At 36.9% G+C, this 22568-nt stretch overlaps 1 protein-coding gene across 3 annotated transcripts in view; it reads right to left on the bottom strand.

Annotated features, from left to right (window-relative positions):
• The window catches only part of kif6 (kinesin family member 6), a 72876-nt gene that overhangs the window by 10528 nt on the left and 39780 nt on the right, over positions 1-22568 (bottom strand). For all 3 annotated transcript variants that reach the window (XM_028437379.1, XM_028437380.1, XM_028437378.1), the window contains 5 exons: positions 22407-22493; positions 17165-17268; positions 15200-15305; positions 10886-11045; positions 5913-6104 (listed from right to left, as the gene is read on the bottom strand). In XM_028437379.1, the coding sequence (XP_028293180.1) occupies positions 5913-6104; positions 10886-11045; positions 15200-15305; positions 17165-17268; positions 22407-22493 (649 nt within the window). The remainder of the gene's footprint in view (positions 1-5912; positions 6105-10885; positions 11046-15199; positions 15306-17164; positions 17269-22406; positions 22494-22568) is intronic.

The raw sequence follows: 22568 nt of genomic DNA, 5'->3' as shown, positions 1-22568 counted from the left end.
GTATCCTTATGTTCTAGCCAAACACATACCCTGGACAGTAACTCATGGGAGATTAATTATGGGACAGTGAGGGATTTTATTTCTTTATTTTTGGAAAGTTCTGATTGAATCCAGCAGACATAAAATTTAAGAGCCAACCTCAACAACATCAATGTTTTTTGAGAAAAACATTCTCCATTTCACAGTAAAACCAACATTCCATGAATATCTTAAAATTATATGACATCATAATGTGCTGTATTAACATTAATAAGCTCTACAGATGCCTCAAGCCAACTTTTTTTTCTTTTCCATCCTTTAAGCACTGGCAAACCAGCAGAGATTTTACAGATGGATGATGGTATTGTGCCAATCTTTTTTGCTGTTACTACACATTTTTTGAAATCCATCTCCAGCTGGGAAGTTACACCAATTTTGTCAGATGTTTATAAAAGATGGTAAAACTTTTTTCCTGACAAAGAAAGACCACCCACACGTCGGATGAATTCAATAGCCAAATAGTTACGGTGAATTCTCATGGCTTTCATTATGAGTAATAAGATTGTCCTAAAAATGATGACTCCATTGATCAGGACTATTTATAATTGTTTTCTGGATCTTAAGATTACATTTTTTTTGACAACACTAAACAGAGTGACAAACCTAATGCAGCTAGAATTTGCATTCAGACATCCGTTGACAAGTCAAAAACCCACTGCCCTTATGGGTGGTAATCTCAAAATGAGGTATGGTCAGGCGTCCGTCTTGGCTTTTGACCTAAGAAAATAATTTTTTTTTAAATTATTCTATTTCACCAAATTTTCTCAAAAATGTTTTTGTTGTTAATTTGATTCCTATTAAAAACAGGTATAAAAATGACTGCAGATTGTTAATTCCACTTTTTATATGAAGAAATATGAAAGTGCATAAACTTTCTTTGTTATAAGAATGACATTTTTATTTTTTTTTGGTTGGTGGTGTGCTTTAGGATTTTTTTTCAATGAAAACATGTACCATGGCTCAAAAAAGGTTGAAAAGCACTGTTTTAACTCATATCCTCCTCTGTCTACAGTCCTTTATGTAGGCGAGGGTCAGAGTTGACTCCAACCAATGCCAGGGAAGTATTGGAGAGTTTGCGGATTAAGACATTGAGGACAATAGTTATGTCAAAGTGGAACATGCAAACAATACTTGATCAATTTCTTGAGGGTTTGTGTGTGTTTGGTTGGGATTTTTTCTGAGATATGACTAAGGCCTACTACAATCATTACAAATACATATGAAACATAGATTTCCATTGAAACATTTTGTAATTCTTGATTCTCGTTTCGTCAAACAATTACTTGCCCTGTGATTGGAACACATTGTGTATCCATTACTCTCCTTGTACTATGATGTAAATATCTAAAAGTAAAAGGGTAGAAAAAGGGCAAAGGGACTGCAGAGGAGAGAGAAATCTGCCTCCATGTGGATTTGGTTTAATCATTGCTGAGTGCCTTCGCAGAGATAGCGATCATCAGAAAACACTTTCTGCATGTTTCATTCAGCACTGGCAAGGCTAAAACCTCAGTGCAGAAGGATGCACAATGAAAAGACTTTTGTTTTAAACATCCCTCAAGCAGCACCAATTATGACATCCATGGAAAGTTCATCATAATCATATTTACAGTACATCTTCTAGAGACAGCTATTACCCTCAATGCAGCCACTGAGGTTTGTGGCAAAAAAAGCAACAATCCTCAGATTAAACCTAAATTAAAACACATAAACACTCAGTGACCCGTAAGGCACGAGAAAAGATAAATGTAGTGCATTTGTTTTGAATTACAATGGAGTAAGGAATGATGAGCTGATGTACATATAGTTTATTTATGAGTCTCCAAGTGGGTCATGGAAAATAGGCGCTCCAGATGTGAAACACACGATATAAGCAGAGGTGTACTATAGAGTGTTTTCCTTTATTATTGTACCTTCTGTTTCACTGAAGGAAAAAATATCCAAGATAAAATTATTCCAATTTGTAACACTTTAGAAAATTATAGGTATGGGGATAAAATCTGGTATTGCAAAAATTAGACAAAGAAAAAAAAAACCAAGCGTTTTGGAAAATATCTTTCCTGATGCTATTCCCTGCTGCTTCCATCAGTCCATAATCTCCCTGAAAAGCATCAAGGTTTCTTGCTGATTAACAGCTCCCTGAAGTTTACGGTTTAGCTCAGTGTGTTGGAGTCTCCTAAAGTGTAGCAAAAGTGGATGAACCATTCCACTGAATACATGTACTGTATGTGGCAGCAAGGGACTATGTAGTCTGGAATTTTAAAGAGTGAAGCATCATTTCTACAATACATTGTTAAAGTTTGCAGATGTGCACTAAATCTAAAAAACGCTGTGTCATCTTGATAATGAATGATTTGAGCACCCTTGAAATCAGAAATGTAAAATCCCACTACAAATAGATTGAAGGGACTTTTACAACCAAAACGAAACTGTAGTTCATATAAACCCTGAATCTGATAGTTTATCATTTATATTAATTAAAACAGTGGGATATTTCCAGTGGGATGTCTTAAGGTGGGCATACACTGCGATTTTTTTAAAATCATTGTACTCAGCTCCAGCTCAAATTGTGGAACTTAATTGCTAAGTCCGAATGTTCACAGCTCACGATGCATGTTCTCAGACTTTACGGACCGACACTCTGATGCAACCTGACTGCTCACACTGTAAGTCCATACACGGCAAGTCGGGGTCTTGCTTTCGTAAATGCAACGTAAAAATTAGAAGAAGAAATCTGAATCATCACAGAAGAAGAAGAAGAAGAACCCGGATAGACACTCACAAATCTCAGCAAATAGAGCTTTAAAAAACAAAATGCGGTGATGCGATGGACCAGGAACTGGCTGGACAGATGTGGGCAATACGGTCCGTCAATTTTACAGCGGTTCTACGGTGTTCGCGCATGCGCAGTGTAAGTAAGTAAATCTAATTTATAGCGCTTATCACAGGTAAAGAACCACAAAGTGCTGTACAAACATTTCAGTATCATCCTATCCAAAGAAACCTGGAAAGACAATCACATACTGTATAACAATGAAGGACAAGAACGGGAGAAACTGTGGGTCGCCATGGGCATGGGAGGCGCCCTGTATTTACATGAAAAATTGAAAAACAACAGGAAGAGAGGTGAGAGAAAAAAGCAGGTTTTAAACTAACTTTTGGGGAGGACAGCTGGTCGTGAGATGTTAATCGCTTCTCGTTACCCTATGTATACTACACGATGCATGACACATGATTTAGCCGTTACACGGCCTGATCCCAAAAATAGACGCAAAAAATTGCACAGTGTACGCATAACTTTAAAGGGATTTAGTGTGAATGACCATGTATTCCCAGACTAAATACATCATGTGACAAAATTCATTGAGAGAAAAGGAAGTATTACCAAAAGGAAAATTTTTGGTTCCAAAATGATGCAAAAATTAGGAAATAGGAAATTGATTCAGTAAATTGCAATCAATAATTGATCATAGCTCAAATACGTTCATCATGTCTTCTTATTACTATAGCAGTTTTTGGTTCATTTTTCAGACATTAAATTTAAGTAGATGTTGCTGTTTACTTTTTTTTGCTTTACAGTGTCGACAGCCGTCTGACACGTCACACGCTGTCTAATCTTAACATCCGGCACGTGTGGCACGCCCAGCTTAGCTGTCGGATCCATCGGGTCCGCCACGCCCACACCAACCGGCATGTCGCGGCGGGCCCAACGGATCCGACCGCCCAGCCGCGTGCGCTGCGACAGCAGACTACTTTTTCTGTAGTAGGGTTTCTCACATGCCTGGGACACCCTACTACTCCTCTTAAATTTAATGTCTGAAAGAAGAACTAAAAAACGGCTATAATAAATGGTCATAGAACTGACGTGAGAAACTGGTTGTTGGGATCTTGGTAAATCAGGCCCTATGTGCTTTGAATATGAGTGACCGATACATTACTGCAATACAGTTCATAACCAAGACTAGAGATGTTCAATAATAGCTTTTTTTGCCGATATGCTGATATTGTCCAGCACAATTTAACCGATACCGTTAAATACATAGCCCCCTCGCCCCACATCTAATTTTAAGTCACATAACCAATATCTCTATTGAAAAAGCACATTATGGCTATTTGTAATGTGATGCCCTACTGGATGTATTCCACAAATAATCATCATCATTAGTGCAAAATAAGATTTCTTATTCAACGTTAGTAATGGAAATAGTACCATAAACGTGTCTTAATTTGTCTCAAACAACAGCACTTAACGGTTTTCAATATCTGTGAATATTGACCAAAAATATCAGTGGGCCGATATTATCTTATCGCCTATCTCTAACAAAGACTGTTCATGCGTCTGCAACAAAAGTCAATATTCTTACCAAACATTTGGTTTGAAATGTCCTTTCGTGACAAAACTGTCCTATTTATACCTCTTTACTGAGATCAAAACATAAAGACCCTGCACTTGTTATTATCTTCTATAAAAACAAGCTTCAAGCTCGTATACATACATCATAGAGATTCTGGTTTATTATTGAGTACAATTTTCAAATTGAATCAGTAAATGTCCTTCAGTAAGTTTATTTCTGTGATATACACAGAATTGGAAGACACATTAAGGACATAAATAGATGAGGCTTTTAGCAAAGCATGCTTTTCTGACAGAGATGCTGCCCCAAACCAACATTGTTGACAATCCACATTTGGCATCCTGGTTTGCCTGAACACTGTCTCCTGTGTTTACATTTCAAGATTCTTGGCCCTTGGTGCCTTCTTCATGTTCCAGTAAGCATTACAGATTTTAAACTCATCAGCTTTTAAATTACAGGTTAAAACGGTGCATCATCTAATGTTGCTATGCTGACAAGACACAATTTTAAAACCACTTGAGTGTACGCTCAAATATGGGAGGAGTTTTGGGGCATCTTCAAGATCCAGAAATAAAAAATTTGTTATGGTTTACAGGCGCCCGCAATCTGAAAGTCTACATAACCATAAGAAAATGCCCACATTCCAAATAAGAGAGATCATCTGGTCTCTGAAGCTCTCTAAAGACTTTCTGACAAAATCAATGCTTCTTGTATTCAGAAGGGCGGCTCGTCGCACTTTAATAGAGGCCGCATCTGGGAAAATTTTTATTAGCTTTACACAACACTTTACATGCCTGAATGAAGTTCATAAATAAAGAGTGATATGAGATGGTGCAGTGCCAGAAGCCATTGAAATGTATGTGCTGAAGTAAACATACACTAGGCTCATTTAGAAAAAGTAATTTAGGATCTCGTGAGGGTTTAAATCTGGAACCGTTTTATAGAAATGAAAGAGGAATGAGGGAATGAAAAATTTAAAAAATATAAATCACACTTCACCTCGATTTTTAAACAATGAACAAAAGACTCCATAAAACCCAACATTGGTATAAAGAAAGGATTTGGTAATGTACTGCTCCATAGAAATATGTTTCTTTTAATTTCTTCACCACAATAGCCACATTGTGTGAGAACACATTTTCCACCAACAACTGTACTTAACCACTTTAAAAACTATGATTCTTTTAAGTAAGGCCTTTTACATTCCCAGAACTTGACAATACATTCATTGTCATAGGAATAAAAAGTAGCCGTAAATGTTTTGTTTTTCGTTTTTTTAAGAAAAGGTCTATAGTCCTGCTAAATAAACCTAAAGGAGTCCTGGTCTTGTATGGCAATAAATATTCAAGCTCTCCAATAGATTTGAAAACATCTGAACTACAATGGCTACACTTTCCAGCTGGAACTGATTTGTATAAACATGCATAACTTGTTCACAGCAAACCAGCCGAGACTTAAACATTAATCTTAAAATTCAATAAGTAAAAATGACATTTTGTGAAAAAAAGAACATCCATTTACCCATTTTCATGTGATGCACACTGCGCCCTGTGTGGTCTCCTGCCATGATGTCTGTGCTTTCTTCTCTTGAAGGTGAGGTTGTTGACACATTTGATGCACTATCAGAAGAAGGATTCAGATCGCTGGTGACAAGTTGTGCTGAAGCACCCTGGGCCCTATTTTTCTCGTTCTTCAACATCCTCACAAGAACACCTTTGCACAAAGTTAAGGACTACAGAGAAATTCCTGTATGAAGAATAACATTTTTCTCTTGATAAAAATGTACAACAGACTTCTATTATAACACAGTAAAAACAAATATCCTATTTGCCAGATATTCACGGTTATGTGGATCAGTAATCCTGATCATGGTACTAAGATCATTCAAACTTTAAAGGCTTGTAAGAAATTCCTATTCCCATTAATGACGATACAGTAGGTCCTAATGCATGGGCACCCTCATTATTCCAAAAAAAAAAAAAAAACATGATGAAATGTGCAATACGAACCCTATCCCGATGAAACTCAAAAGGGTAATTAAGTAAACAACCTGACGTAGCTGAGTCAAATTTTATAAAGGTTTTATAAAGACCAGCTCAGAAATACAGCTCTTTGACTGTTAGTTCAAAAATGCTAAAAATGCTTCAATCATTAAACTTTGACCTCAGTTATAGTGTCAAATGATGAGCAAAATGCAGAAAAGAAAAAACAAAAACCGATGAATAAAACAAAGTGGTTTACAGAATGACAGATTGATGTCAAAGCTTTAGAAACCATGAAACATGACACGCTCCAAGATGAATCCGCGGAGACGAAGGGAAGCCAAAGTGGATTTATTAAATCATCTTCTCCTGCTGATGAAGACATAAATACAGTATGAATGGATCTAAGTGAATTAAAGGCCACCAGGAATAACATAATAATAAGTTAGAAACGAAAGAGGCTGGAGAATGTCTTCAGGAAGAAAACAGTTGGTCACGAACAACCGCTAACTGTTCTCTCCCAATACTAAAATCTCTATTCTGTGTATGTTATCTTCAAAAAAAAAATCACTCAGCAACGCCTGTAAAAAGTAAAAGCCTTCAGGCAAGTCTCTTTTATCATGTGTATATGAAAAATATCTTACCTCATCAAATTTCATTATGGGGTGCCTGAAATACTTGTTTTACACTATATAGTAAAGAAATGAGTGCCTGGTGGTTGAACCAACAAATATTTTAGTCACAAAAGACATTAGTCAGTTCCTAAAGCAGTTTCTTCAGAATGAGATTAGCAGATATCTCATTGTGGGTAGACAGTAATTGTCATAGTCGTCAGATAATTCAAGAATCTAAAGAGGAAGAATGTCCAGGAGTGTAATTATTAAGAAGATTTTGCTGATAGAAATGGGATGTTGGAAAACTATAGGACACACTTTTCTTACTTACAAAAGTGGTCAAACTTAACCTGATGTGAGTTCAAATGACCAATCAGGTCAAGGTTTTACAGAAACTAGTGGCAGCTTTAGTGACTACTTGACTTTGTCTTACAGAAGTCATTACCCCAGACTTCTGTTCACAAGGTTTTTCCATCATTGCGCTCTTTGGCATCTGATATCTTCATTCATGCTGCTTTCTGTCTTAGACTTCAAATATATTTCTCTGGGGGTTTCACGTGAAATCTGTGGGTAGCTTCACATGCCATGCTTTTCAAAGTTTGTGGTCAGGCTCAAATAATGTGCACCCCATATCATCTTTCTTGTCATTTTCCATTATTTTTCATAGACAAGCACCAGAGATGGCCAAAGAAATACCGAAAGTGCTATAACAAGAATTCTTGCAAACCAAGCTAACACCCACAATTACTCCGTGGCTCACACTTTACTGAGATCCTTAACTTGGTGGATACTTCACAGACAATTATTCATTGAATATACTCATAATAATACATCTCACCAAACATAAGCTACTCAGTCTTGATAATATGACTTCAGTCTTATAGTCTCTGAAACTAATGATAACCTTGGTCATTCAGTCACACAGTGATAAAAGCAATATTTTGTTTGCAAATAGCAATTTACTGTAAACTATTGAATAAAACATCCTTCCCAGCTTCCGTACTTTTAGCGTCATAACGCCTGACTCTGGGTGTAAGGTGGTGTAGGCAAGTCAAGTTTATTTATATAGCTTTGAACTATCTCTAATAGTTCCAATAGCTTATGTTCAACAAAGCCACTATTGATGTCCATCAAAAGTTCTGTATGGAACAAACAAAACGCCTTAGATTCTGGTAAATTCCAATACACATTACAAAATATCCACAAATATGAGATGATTATAAAATCACAATTTTTCAATGAGTCATTACTATAACAAACATTATTTCAAGATGGATTGAACTTCTAAGAAGATAATAAACCATAATGTTCCTGGGTAACTACCAGTGAAAAGCATAGAGATGCTTAACACTGTTTCAAAGCTTGACAAAATTTGAGAGCATGAGACTAGATTGCTACGTTTTTGAAAGTTCAACAACTATGCATGAATATTTACTGGGTAATTTCTGAACTGGACATATTGGCGGCATTAGCAAAGCTGAGTAAGGAGGTTAGTTGTGTTACCCTGTGACCACTATGCCTTCTGATCTGTTTGGGCTGCTTACATTATCTATTACAGCAGGGGTCTACAGTAAATGGTTGTTTGTCTGACATTCTGCCCTTGCCCTGTAGTCTGACCTCATAATTTAATGTTGTTCCATGTCTTTTCCCATTTTTGTGGTTACCAGGCCTGTTCCTAGTTGATGTAATCATGTAATCACTGTTCTGCCTCCAACCTCAACTAAGCACCGTCCCACCAGAAACCAAAGAATGAAACTGCTTGTAAGGACTTATGTGACTGTGTCCTAAATGTGTGGATACATGTCTGTCCTGCATGCACATTTCTACGTGTATTCCTCTTTCTTCCAAAAGTCTAAAAACATTCATCTTAAGTTAATCAGAATCTTTAAAACGACCTGCTCACAGAGTACACTGCCTTTAGCTGTCAGTAGGCTGGGATAAGCCCAAGCAATCAGCTCGTAGAAGATGAATTGTACAGCCAAATTAATTAGACAATGGACACTAATTTAAATCTGCTTAGTTATTTGAACTCTGACGGGGATAGATGTAACCCCAAAACGATCGGACAGATGTCAGATAGTGTTTTATGCAACGGACTGAAAATCTGACACTCACTTAAAACATAAAATCCTGCATGACCAAGAAATCTGGTCAGTCAAAAGGAAGCAGAACTGGCTTGAATATATTCTTTTCAAACACACCGGAACAATCTTGGCAACTGCTTGTGCTTCATGTGAAAACCAGATAATGACATTTTAAGAGGGGATATTAAAAATGAAGAGAGCAATCATTCCAAAAACCATTATGTTGAAATATCTTCATGTCAATATTCAGTTTTTTTTTTTTAGATATTTGAGGTTTTCCTAGCTTAAAAAAACAAGCAGACATTGTAATTTTCCAGCCAATGCTTCGGGATCCAATGGCAACCCACAGCTGGGCGGGTATAAGGGAAGAATTATCACAGAAAAGTGCATGCAAATATGATGAACTGCAGTCATTAGATATAGATCTATGTGAATAAACACACAAAAACATGATTCCATGTGTTTTTGTGTTCCTAGTGATGAAAGGACCACTTACATTTAATTCTTACTAAACAGATGGAGGGGCTGTAATCAAGCTGAAATAACAGACACATTTCCTACAATTGTAAAAATATTTTCAGTAGCTGTAATTAATAACGCCAATTATTGATATAAATTACCATTGAAGCATATTCCCTTTAATGGAATGCCTTGTTTATGTGCAAACCATTTTTGATGTGGGATGAGATTCCTTGCCGCTCTTTCAAAATACCTTGTAATCAACCTGTCTCAGGAAAGAGCTAAATGTGATAACAACGCTTATTTTACCTGCAATTTTGTTGATGAGCAATGATTATTGGAATATAACATAAATATTTTCGATGGGCTATCAGTTGGTGATTTACATGTGTTGCTTAGAAAGATAAATCATTTTCTTCTTACTGTAATGAGCAGAAAGACAATTTGACAAATATTGGGCCTCCGATATTCCCTAAATATAGAAAACGAACGGAAAATACGGAATCACCTCCTAAAACATAAATAGCACTGAATATACCCTCACATGCATGTTTTAAGACAATGTCACACATTAAAATGTTATTTACCCGTCTACATAAATGAGTGGTTGAATGCACAGCAAAGTGACAGAATTTGAAAAAAAACTTAGACAAAATCTTACGATACAAATTTCTCATCCTGAAAGGTTAACTGCCATGGACTAAACCCTCACCTACATGTTCTGGAAAAACATCACACATTTGATCGATCCTTTCCCCTGTAGAACGTGTCACTGAATGTCTCGCAAGTTTAGCAAATGGACTGACATGAAATACTGCGCAAAATCTCGGGCAACGTAATCTCGTGTGATTTCAGCAAAACGTTTCCTTTCGCTCGATTTGAAGAAGTCTAATAGCCAGTAATTATCCTAAATGGAAAAAGCTGATGTAACGAAAACAAATGATCTTATGTACATTTAAACTATCTTCGCGGAGCAGTGAGCAGCCATAGAGTAGTTCTTAGTGGCCTTTGGAGGGGTTAAGGGTTTTGCTAATGGGCACAGAGTGCACGAGTGTGATTCATTTCAAACTGAGCCCTTGCAGTGTGGACTGGATAGATTTTTTTTTTTAAATTTAAAAACCACATTAATTTTACTGATATTAGTAAACATACTAGTCCCTTATTCAATTTTTTTTAAAAAGCCATCCAAAGTAATCATTTATGTATATCATACAATGGTGCAAAAAGGGTGACCCATGTGTGTAGCTTAGCATCATGCAAATAGGTTCTGTATAAATTGTAACACACTGACATCACACGTTTCAACCTCATGAACTCTTTCCAAATTTGGACCAAACCACAGCGTCAAAGGATACTGATCTCATCATCTCGTTGTTTAAGCATCTCCTTTAATTTGTCCAGGTCCGCTTCAATGTGCTGTGTGTGTTGAACTTTATCTTCCCTCACTGAGGCTGCCACTGGCTGTTTCCCATCTTGGCATCTGTTTTTTCCACCTTGTTCATTCAGGATCATCATCTGATCAAACAAGGCAACATGAATAAAGACAGTTTAATGATGGGATTTTTCATATAAATATCTGTTTGGGCAAAATTTGTTGACATAAATCAGTTGCCTACTCAATCAAAGTGAGTCCTTAACTGAAACAGTTGTGTAATTTAAAATATTTGAATATCCCGTGACTTCTAAATTACTTTCCAAAAGAAAAAAAAAAAGCATAAGCCTGTGGATTGGATGACTTCGATTTGTAGCTTTGGTGCTCATATAGGTTTTGCAGAAGAAAGCAGCCTGTTGTCCCATGTCTCCAATTTGTATAAACAAACATTTAATGTCATATTTGCAGTCAAACTGGAAAATACATTGTGGTATCATTCATGGAAACATGTGCTCTTCTAAATTCCATAAAACATTAATCAAGCTCTGTGTTTTTTCCTGCCGGCATTACAACTATCACGAATGGCCCAGGTTCACAGACAGGTGGGAATCCTGTTAAAGCACTGAGGTTTTTACCCTATGCAGCTTGGGAACAAAAGTACAGAGAGCAATGAAATTTGATTAAGGAAACTAGGAATACGAAACATATACAACATTAGTGTTTCAAGCTGCCCATTGCGTTCACAGTGACATTTTTTAAAACCAAGAGGATTTTATCAAGATGAGGTAAAACCGCAATAAAGCCACAAGAACACACTATTTCTCTCATGCAGGCCACAGATACTTACAGTGTTGAAATAAAAAAGGGAGAAAATTGTATTTTCAACATTTAAAAGGAGCGGCAGTGCTTTTATAATCTGCAGACAAGTCGAATACAATGTTAAGGAGGAAGGGTCAGTGTGATATTATAGATTATGGGTACCTTAGAGTTTGCATACGGGCAAAAAAAAGAATAAATCCATAGAAAAATTGATTAATAAATGTATATTACTTAACAAAACACATTGGGGTGACCGTGATCCATGATGCGGGGTGTCTCTGATTTAAAAGTTGGGTATTTGAACCCAACACTATACCCGTCTTTGTGATTTAGGTTAAATTTGATTGTTTTTTTTTTTCATTTTTAAACGAAAAACATCGATTCCATTAAAAATAAACAAAGAATTTAAAAAGAATGCTTCATTCAGTCAACATAACATCAACCTTTATTATTATGTCAGTATTTAGTTAAGAATAACCCTGCACATGAGGTACAGTATTTATGCATTTGTCATGTTATTGTTGGATATTCGATAATATGTTGTTAATGTTTGCATTTCATATGTAGTATATATACATGGTGTAGTCTCTTTATCACGGAAAACACTTCAAATTTTACAAGTAAAGCATTGCACAAGTCTAAGCCTATATTTTTCATAATAAACAAATCCTACTTTATTTATTTAGATAAAGATCAGATCATATCAATCAACCTTAGCTCTAGAAAAGGAATGTGTCTGACACAGAACAAAAGTGTCAGTTTTATTCATCTTTTGCTCACAAAACATCTTTTTCTCAAAGATATGATCCAATTGAGAAGATAGCAGACATCATTTATCTTTCACATTTCATAAAGAATGTAGTCACTGATGGGTGGACAGTAATGTAATTACTTGAAATCCAAACACTGTATGAAGCAAAAAGCTTATCAAACAAAAGTTTATGATATTCATTATTTTTGGCTGTGAGTTAGGGTTTCTCCTGCCTGCACACTCAATAAAAACATAGTTCGCTCTGTATCTCTCCTCACCATGGTATGTCAATGTCCTCCTGAGACAAGGAAGCTGAGCATTATTAGAAAGAGAAAAAAAATGAATTCAAACCAGATAAATTCTTTCCAAATCTGGGGAAAGTAAGTGGGCTAAAGCTCAGAGGAATGTAAACTGTACAGGAGATAAAGTTTGTGGATGATGACCAAACGAAACAGGGATAAAAGCAGTTCGAGGAGGATCAAAGTTAGCTTCTGCAGCTTGAACAAACTATCAGGGCACAGGAACACTGAGTCAGTGTCTTCTCTCTACCCATTAGCAGCAGCAACGGACCATCGGCAGTTATTCACAAGATTATTCGTCCAGGACACACAAACTCCATGACTGATTTCCCTTCAGCTTCTGTATGCTTTGGGAGTACAAACATATTTGCTGCCTGTACTTGTTAGAGAAAAGTCCAGACTAAGTCAAATTAAAAATATGTCCAGGTCAGCAAAAACAATCTTAGGAATCCCAAAAGTGACAAAGAACAAGATGATTACCAGCATTTTCGAAATAAAATGGATATAGTCTAAACAATTCTGTGCAAATCAAAACACCCAACAGCTCTTCATCTGTTTGTATGTTGAATCAAAGACAACCAAAACCATTTGTAAAGAGACTGTAGCTCAGGTGGTAGAGGGGTCGTCATCTGATCAAGAGGTTGGGGTTTGATCCCAGGGCTATACTTGTTTATGTGTCAAAGTATCATTGAGCAAGACAATGAACCCTAAGTCGATCTTGCTCTTAATGGTCAACTAGCACCTTGCATCACACTCATTGGTGTGTAAATGGGTGAATGAGCTGAATATAGAGCTATATAAATCAAGTCCATTTACCATTCATTTTAAATGACAATTTACATCTAAAACAATTCAAAGTTCAGACCAAATGTTTCTCTATGGTGAAATATCATTTCAATCTAATATTTTAGCGCTTAGTTACATGTTATCCAGTTCCTTGGATGTAAAGACATTTCCAAGACCAGTAACATTACGGTGGACAAATTTGGACAATGCGCTTACTAGGAAATGATAAATTGGAGTTTAAAAATGCCGGTGGGAGCAGGATTGCCACCATTAGCCATCTTAATACAGATCCACACATGCCTTACAGCTGAACAAGGAAGTCAACTTAAAACAGCGAAGTCTACGAAACGATTGGAACCATCGGATGCCTTTAACTTGGTAAAACCAGGCAGTTGGAGTTATGTGAATGGAGCACTTCCTTGGGTATTCACTGAATCACAGTTTGTCGAACATGTGAACCTCCACAAGCGTGCGTTTAAAGTATTAATTACTGCATATACAGCTTCTAAATCACATTAAATACTAGTAAAGGTTATAGGTGATAGTCTTTCAGTTGAGCTGCCTTTGTCATTTTGGTTGAGTATCCCACAGGTGTGTTTTTCGAGTCATGAACCCATGACTAACATGTTCACTGTAAACTGTGCAGCTTTCAATAAATATATCAGGCAAATGTTATAAATAAACATCTTCAGATGGAATCAGAACAAACTCTTTAGACGTAAACTTTAGCTTAGCACGTTGTATCTAATTAGAGGTCAAATAGCTACAGTGCAAACGTCTTAGCTTGAAACGGGCAGTGAGTGAATTGAGAGCTTCAAGTAAAAGCAGCTTTGGTTAACATAACTTTCTAACAAAATACAGACTAGGAGAAAATAATTATTTATTCTACATAGTACTAACAAGTGTTAGAACTGGAAAAGCAAATATTGCGTTTGGAATGAAAAGGAATTTACTTAACAAATAATAATAAATTAAAAGTAAGAGCACACACTAACAAATACACTATACATTAGTGATTCTCAAAACTTTTTTTATCTCAAGTATCCCCTTTTTCTTATTTTTCCTAGAAAACTATTTAAAAACAACTATAGAGCATCAATGGCGGAATGAATGAATTATAAAACACATTTTAAAGGGTCTTGTTTTGTAAATAAGTGAACAGAAAGTGTAGTGCAGTGGTTCCCAACCTTTTTTGGATTGTGACCCCATTTTGATATCAAGAATTTCAGGTAACCCCAAAGACATTTTTTTTTGAGCTCAGATTTTTTTTTTTTACTGCATTTTAGTTGAACTAGATTCACAAAGTGAAAGTAGGGAAATATTTTATATCTTTTCAAGATTGTGTGTTTTAATTTAAAAAAAAAAAAAAATCAAAAAAATTTTAAATATCTATTGTAATTTTTCTGAAATTTCAGGCAAACCCATTTAAACTCCAAGCAACCCAACACAGGGTTGAAAAACACTGATTTAGAGGCTGAATAGATTCATTTCTATAGTTTTTATCATTTGCGGTCATCTTGCATCTCTCTCACTCTCTCACTCAAAATGCCATAACGTACCCTTAGGGGTACATGTACCCCCATTTGAGAAAAACTGCTATAGATGATACCGTTTACAGCAGGAGGCTTCAGTCATAAGTTACCTTCAGCAGGGAGAAACAGTGCTGGATTTTTCTCATGTCTGGTCCCAATGACAGCACCACATCTGGATCAGGATCATAGAGGAAAGCCTTGACGAGCTCCTCCAACCTAAACACAGAGGAGTAAACACCAAGACACAAACACGCAATGAGTTTAAAGATGAGAAAACAATATACTTTAACATGTGCTCCAGTTGCACGTGTCACTATGTTGATAAACTATCACTATGGGACAACAATCAAACATGGCGGTCTTTGAAATCTGGAAGAGACCACTGTAGCAGAGCAGGAGGCTCTGGTCCAGATACAACCAGTATAAGCAGCTCAAAATGCATTTTGTGTGTGTGTTTAAAGAGAAATACAGCAGGTTTACACCACGAAGGAGCTCAAACAAACATGAAGGTCTTGTTTCTGGGTTCTGCGAGACATCAATGCGATGCTATGATTGATCGTAAGAAAAGTATTTTTTGCCATGTACAATATTTGGCCAGTGAGGAAAAACATATTTGTCTGACTGAAATGAGAAATTATTTCCAAAGTGGTGTTCCAGAGTGCGAGCTAACCTATTATAAAACAAATGTATCAAATTAAAGATAAAGAAAAGTGCTTTCTCTGAAAAAGTACAGAAGTCCTCTGTGGACAAAAGGGAGAAAGTATTTGGATCTGTGTCTGCTAAATAAATTAGATATGTGCAATCAATCAGCATTGGTTGAGTCATGGCATGAGGATATAGCAACAACCTAGAATGCCCTGTGAATGTGGTCCCAACAGACACGGTACAGGTTCCTAGTGTGGGTTTCCAGGCGTTGGGATTGAGAATATTGGCACGGTTGGAGAGGAAATCATAAAAAGGAAAATAGAGCTCGGAAACAGAAAATGTATCAGCCCAAGATGGTGAAATCCACAAAACCTTTTGAGTGGACTCAAACATTTGGCTACAGTCTTTTACAAGCAGTACTGAACAGAGCTTGTGGGGGCCCTGTGTAAGATGCCGATTGCGACCCCTAGTTTGCAAAACTTAATGAGTCCAAATCCATAAAATCATAAACAAACCGCTACAATATTTTACACTTTACCAGATAAACAAAGTACAGTCTTTACAACCACTCTTTAAATTCAAACATCTTACAAAAGCCAGATTATGATTGTGGGTTTATTTCAGTCGAATGATTTTCCAGCATAGTCGGGATAAAGTCAGGCCAATTTCATGGATTCAGGGTTTTCTACTGTACATTTTTGATCAGAATAATTTTCTTTTGGCTTTGTTTAAAGAGTAATTAAACCCAGAGGTTTTCCCTTCTGTACGTCTAGGCAGAATGTTCAAAAAATGCCTTGATTTTGGGCGGGGCTCCTGGAGCAGTTAAGACACGCCCAGTCTATACCATAAAGTCTCCAGAGAACAATCTATGCTATGCTAATTACCCACTCAATGCTCACTTTACCTCTCTGTTCACAATTCTGTCGATCCAACTTACTCCCCAAATATTGCAGAGTCTACAGGTGCTAGTTTTTATAGGAGGGGCGGGGCTACCAGTAGTGTATAGTGATGTAAGAAGCCACCTAGAGCATCACAAACCCCCATTCTCAGCCAATAGCAAAATTCAATTGTAATAGCTGGGTTTCAACCCATAGAAAGCAGTCACTCTTAACTTTCTTTTACATTTTTACGATAAAAGATACGAAATTGAAATACTTTGACTAAAATGTCAAGAGTTGGATCAACAACAGTCATTTATACCCAAATGCATTTTTTTTCTGCAGAAAAAAGTGGTTTTGGGGTTTGTTTGAGTAACTCTTCAAAGTTCAATTTGTTGGAATCAAAATTACAGGTGCTATACTAACAGCAAATCCAATACTATTTTTAATAATACTTAATACAATGTATTTAAGATGTGTACACTATGTAAGATGTTCAAAAGGCAAAAGCTATAAAAGTAAGACTGGACATGATATTAAGGGGCAACTTACTTTTGGCTCTCCTCCATAGTCAGCTTATCATCTCTTTGCTCTTCTGTCACCATGGCCAGCTGCTCTTTAAGTAACTGGTTTTCTCTTTTCAGACGTGCTATGAGCTGAAATTAAACCACAAAAATCAGGATCAGATGTGTTTAACGTGTGCGCATCCACATGAATTTAACATAAACACATTTAAAAAGGCAGTGCTGCACAAAGCCAGATGGAAATGTTCCAGTGGCATTGATGTTGTAGCTTTTCTTACTGATGCTTTAAGGGATTAAACTCAACAGATACCTTATAAGTGTACGCTGAAAAAAAACTAAAATAAAAAAACAATCATAACATTTAAACAGGACTGGAAGAGGAATAAGAAATATGTTTCCTCTGCATGTGTTTGTCTAAGGCACTGAACACTAAGCTGCTTTTAATAAGCACTTTTCAAAAATGGGTTGTTCTCACCATATGTTAAACAAAACTAAACTATGTGTTGCTACTCAAATAATTACAAGGACAAGAGACCGTAAACATTTTACCCTTCTTTGGCTGACTCCAAGCTAAAAAAAACCCCCCTAAACTTTACAAAATATCTTGTGCCTAAACACAGCCATGGCTATTTATATAGCAAAAATGTGAGCTAGCATGTAACCCTACTTGACAAGCTATTCTAGGGCTTCCGATTTTCAACAGATAAAAACTACGAAATTCACTTCCTGAAACGGAAATAGGAATATTGTTATTAACATTATTTGATTTATTTGTTTGTTTTTTTTAAACAAAATCAAGTGGAAATTACAATATAATACAAAATAAACCATCATATGCATGTTTTGGGGTAATATCACACATTTACACACTGTTTTTCTTGATATACTGGTGGGCACAGAGATGGAAATATAAAACCTTCTAAAAGAAAATGTACCAAACAACTACATATTAAGGAAAAATATCCATGTTTCAAAATATTGTTCCCCATAAAACGGGTGGCCTAAAGTATAGAACCAGTATAAAAAATGAATTCACTAATTAACCGCATGGAACATACAATTAAAGAAAGTGCAAATGACAAAAACAAGGAGCAACAGTTCTTGCTTTCACAAGATCCCTTTCACAAGATTTCATTTCTTAGCATAACTTTCACCCAAAGCATCACCACTGTATCTGAATACTTTTGAATGGAATTCACAGCACAAACACAACAGAAAATAGCAGCCGTGTGTGAGACTTACACAGCCATGCCCCTGACACGAAGTTGCAAAAGGTTGGCCAAAGGAAAATCAAGGTCAGAGGTTGGACTCAGTTATCTTACGCATTCAAGCAGACATGCATCTAGCAGACATGCTATCAGACTGAACAGCAGAAACTAGTTAGCTTGGTCACACGATGCCAGTTAAAGATGCTCCTGAGAAGAAACAGACCTGTTGTGTGGTTTTGGGAAGGTGCCACGTGCCTTTACAGGATTTTCTCTCCCAATCTTCCCCATATCAAATGTTTACACATTAAATATTACTGCTGGCCTGTTCTTGCTAAGAGCCACTCTATTATCTCTTTTCTGGGAACTCATGGTTTGATGTAATTCTACCAGCTGTATCCTCAAAACCTGACCACCAGAATCTAGCAGCCCACACTGGCAGCAGTACCAGCAATGAATAAATGCCACACTGGTGCCAGTTTGGGCGTTTTAGCTGTAATACTCATGCAATAAGAACACTACTTATCGTCAAGAAGTCCAATTTCTAATTTACACCCAGAAAACTCAGCTATGCACAACACAATTTATATAATAAACTATGGAATAAATACCACAGGTATTAAGCAATAAAAAACATTTACTATCATAACTGTAGGTCCTTTTTAAAAACATATGGATACGGCATTAGGCTGGACTCTCTAATATGAAGCTATTATGGTAAATCTTTTTAAGGATGAGGAGGCAGAGCTTCCCAAATAGTAGCTAAGGTTGATCCTTCTCCACAGTAACATAACAACACATGGTCTGTGTTACATGTATGGCATCATACCACACCATAGCGCCACAGACACAAAACTGCTCATTTACTGAGAAAAGAATAAATAACAGGAGGCCTGAATACAATACACCAAACATTGTAACAAGAGCAGACAGAGAGCACAAACCTCTGAGATGAGCCAACTATCCTCTTTGCAAGATATTAAATTATCTGGGTCAGTGATCCTTATCATGGTACTATGATCATTCACACTTCATTGGCTCGTAGGAAATGTCTGTCTTTATTAACAATACAGTACGACACATGCATTATTTTAAAAAACGGCAAAAAAAATGTGCAATCTGGATGTGATCCGGAGGAAACTCAATGGGGTAAATGAGGAAGCAACCCAACATAACTAAGTCAGATTTTATAAAGATTGGCTAATTACAAAGGAACATATGAATTTTTGAAATTTCGCCAATGAGATTTGATGTACCTTTAGAGTTAATCTCTTGTTCACTGATTTGAGAATTCTATTTGATATCTCTCCCCACGGATATAAAGATTCATACTATGCTTCTGGAGCATAGTGTTTGGCTTGCTTTGTTTGATGCGTATCAGGTATTTTCAATGTTTTCAAAGGTTGTTTCAAAGTATTGTCTCAGAATATGTCCTTAAAGTTCTGCGGCTGGTAGACTCTACAAAATACTCTACAAAATATGGTCACAGATTCTGTAGGATAGTGGAGCTCTGAGAGACGTGACTACTCCATGAGCTACCACCAATCAGTGTTAGTCTTACAAGCATTAGTTTGCAAAAAGAAAAATTGCAAAAAATTCCATAATAATCAGAGTGACATTCTGACAGGAACAACATGACCTAAGCTATGTCTTAGCAAGCGCTGGTCACTGTGACATAACAGAGCAGAGGCCTTAAGAAAAGCAAAAGCACCAGGCAGAATTTTCACACTCACCACCCAAACATGTCTCAGGTTAGAGATAAGCAGGCTTCTGTTGGATTCAAAGGCATGTGCTAACCAGAGCGGCTTTTGGAAGCAAGATATTGTTTAAGACTTTGTGTATGAATTGGATTACGGGGGATAACTCACTTGATCCATGTGGACCCGTTTAACTTTCAGACTAAGATGTTTGACCCTTTTAGATGCAGATAAAGGTCATGGCAATTGGTATTTTAAAGGAAGTACTGTTGTAGATAAAGCTCAATTTTCACAAACATACAAAAAATAAACACGTCGGTAAGGTGTGGAAGTAACAATAAACATACAATGAGTGTTGATGGTCTTCTGACGTGTAGACTGAGATTGGCCTCTTCTCAATAAACCATCAATTTTGACCCTTAATGACCTTCACCAAAGCAAACTGCACAAACCATATAGTGTATAGTGACTTCCATTTGATCACAGGTCATGTCTAAACCGTATTTTTCCCCAGTTCCCGAAAGAACTGCTAATCGTTTGGTCGGGTCTGGCAGGTTTCCTGTTCTTTAAGCTTTAAGAGGATGTTGTTAGACACCCACAGGCTTCAGTGTAACACCAATGAGGCACTGTGTGGTCTGAGCAATGCACCAATCGTCATTGTTCAAACAAACAAAAAGCTGTAATTACAATCCGACCAAAGGAAGGATACATGGACTCATTTTAATCTGCAAACTTGATTGTTACCTTTAAGATTTTTTTCTGTTAAAAATAAGGAAAGAATTAGATAAACAGACAGGAGCATTATACTAAATAAAAACCACACACTCGAAATCCATAAACAGAGACAACACATTTACCCACAGAGTTTGGTTGTGCCCGGAGCAGTTACTGTTGGACCCAGTTGGGAGCAGCCAGACACTGTCACAATTACCGACCCAGCCGCAGACTCTCTTAAAAATACCTCTGCAGGGTTTGCAAGTGGCCAGCCAAGTCACAGTCATAGTAATACAGTAGCAGTTGATTCTGCACAAGAGCTGTGGTAACTATATTGTATCCCCAGAGAAGCTTTTTCACAATTCTGATGCATATTTGTCCTAGTTGAAGTTAAAATCCAAACATTTTATTTTGAAAGGCAAAATCTACTCCCGAGTGTGCTTGAAAACACATGAAACAATTTTAACATACCAGCTGTATCCAGGTCATAAAAGTTTGCCTTTTTAAATTGATTACTTGTTAAATTTTCTTAGATGCTTGGCTGAAGGGATTTAAAGAAAGGGAAAATGCATTTCAGCTGAGGTTCTGATAATGACACACTTGCTACAGCCTGATGAGTTGAGGCATGTTGATATCTAAAACGTGCAGGACAACATCCCCCCAGGAACGGAATTGAGAGTGAATTTATAGCTGCACAAATTTGTCAATTAGTGATTGAATTTGTTCATTAATGTTGTTAATGTTTACGTGCAAGAAGCAGGCCAGTAAATGGTTCGTTTTAGGGTTTCTTTTAACACTGAAGCTTAATTTGGGAAAGGGTTCAGAATATACACACAAGGTCTTGTGGAGTGTTCACAGTATTTAGTGGTTTCCAAGTCCCAGAACTCCTTTTCCCAAGCCTCATGTGGATAGATCTTTGACACGTTGCACCCACCTAAAAACTGTTGCAAACCACACACACCCTATTCTACAACAACACTCTTTAGGAGATGGTTATCTCTGTGCAGAATATTACACACTGTTACATTACAGTCTGATCTTTTTTATGTGTGACAGACTTTAAAAACAAATCCCTGAAAGACAAAACAGGTTTCTCAGAGAACCTTTAGGATCTGCTTGCTGCCCAGTTAGTCTCATAACAAAACATTTCCGGTGTAAAGCCAAGGTCTTGTCATGTCAGAGTTGTTTGGTGTCAAATAATAAGATAGCAGCTAATCAGTAAATAGCAACATCCTAATCCAGAAGGACACTTTCTCAACAGGCTAGTAAGTATTCGGCTAAAATATGCCGGAATTAAAGGCATGTAAACAAGACCTAGCAGAAATGCAAACAGGATTTGTTACTAGTCTAAATATCTAAGTATTTAAGCAGGATGTGAAAAACGGTTTCCTTTAGAAATACTTTCTACCAATGGAAAAAGTAATTTCAAGTTGGAAGCCCAAAGAGCATAGCAAAACGCATGAATTATTCCACATTGTTATATTCAGAAGCTTGATTCTTACTGCAATTGGTTCAACTGATCAATTTAAGGTCTGGAAGCTCTGTGGAGGGTCTGGCACTAATAAAACAGCCCACTAAGTCATGCTTCTTGTGGCGTGATTGTGTGGTTAAAGTTTGGTATTTAATGAAGTGCTTGAGTGCCTGACTGTCTCACCAGGACTGGATCCAGTTCTTCATTCAATACTGCCTCGTTCTTGATGACAGCCACGCGCTGGGCGTAGCGGCACGTAGAGATGGACTCCTGGCAAAACAGTTACACAGGCATGTCAGGAGGGAATGCATTTAAAAGTGGTACTTCAGCAAAATGTGTAAATCC

The sequence above is a fragment of the Gouania willdenowi genome, chromosome 22 (genome assembly GCF_900634775.1).
Source record: "Gouania willdenowi chromosome 22, fGouWil2.1, whole genome shotgun sequence".
NCBI classification, from domain to species: Eukaryota; Metazoa; Chordata; class Actinopteri; order Blenniiformes; family Gobiesocidae; genus Gouania; species Gouania willdenowi.
The sequence above is the reverse complement of the archived record's forward strand: the minus strand, read 5'-3'. Positions and strand labels throughout refer to the sequence as shown.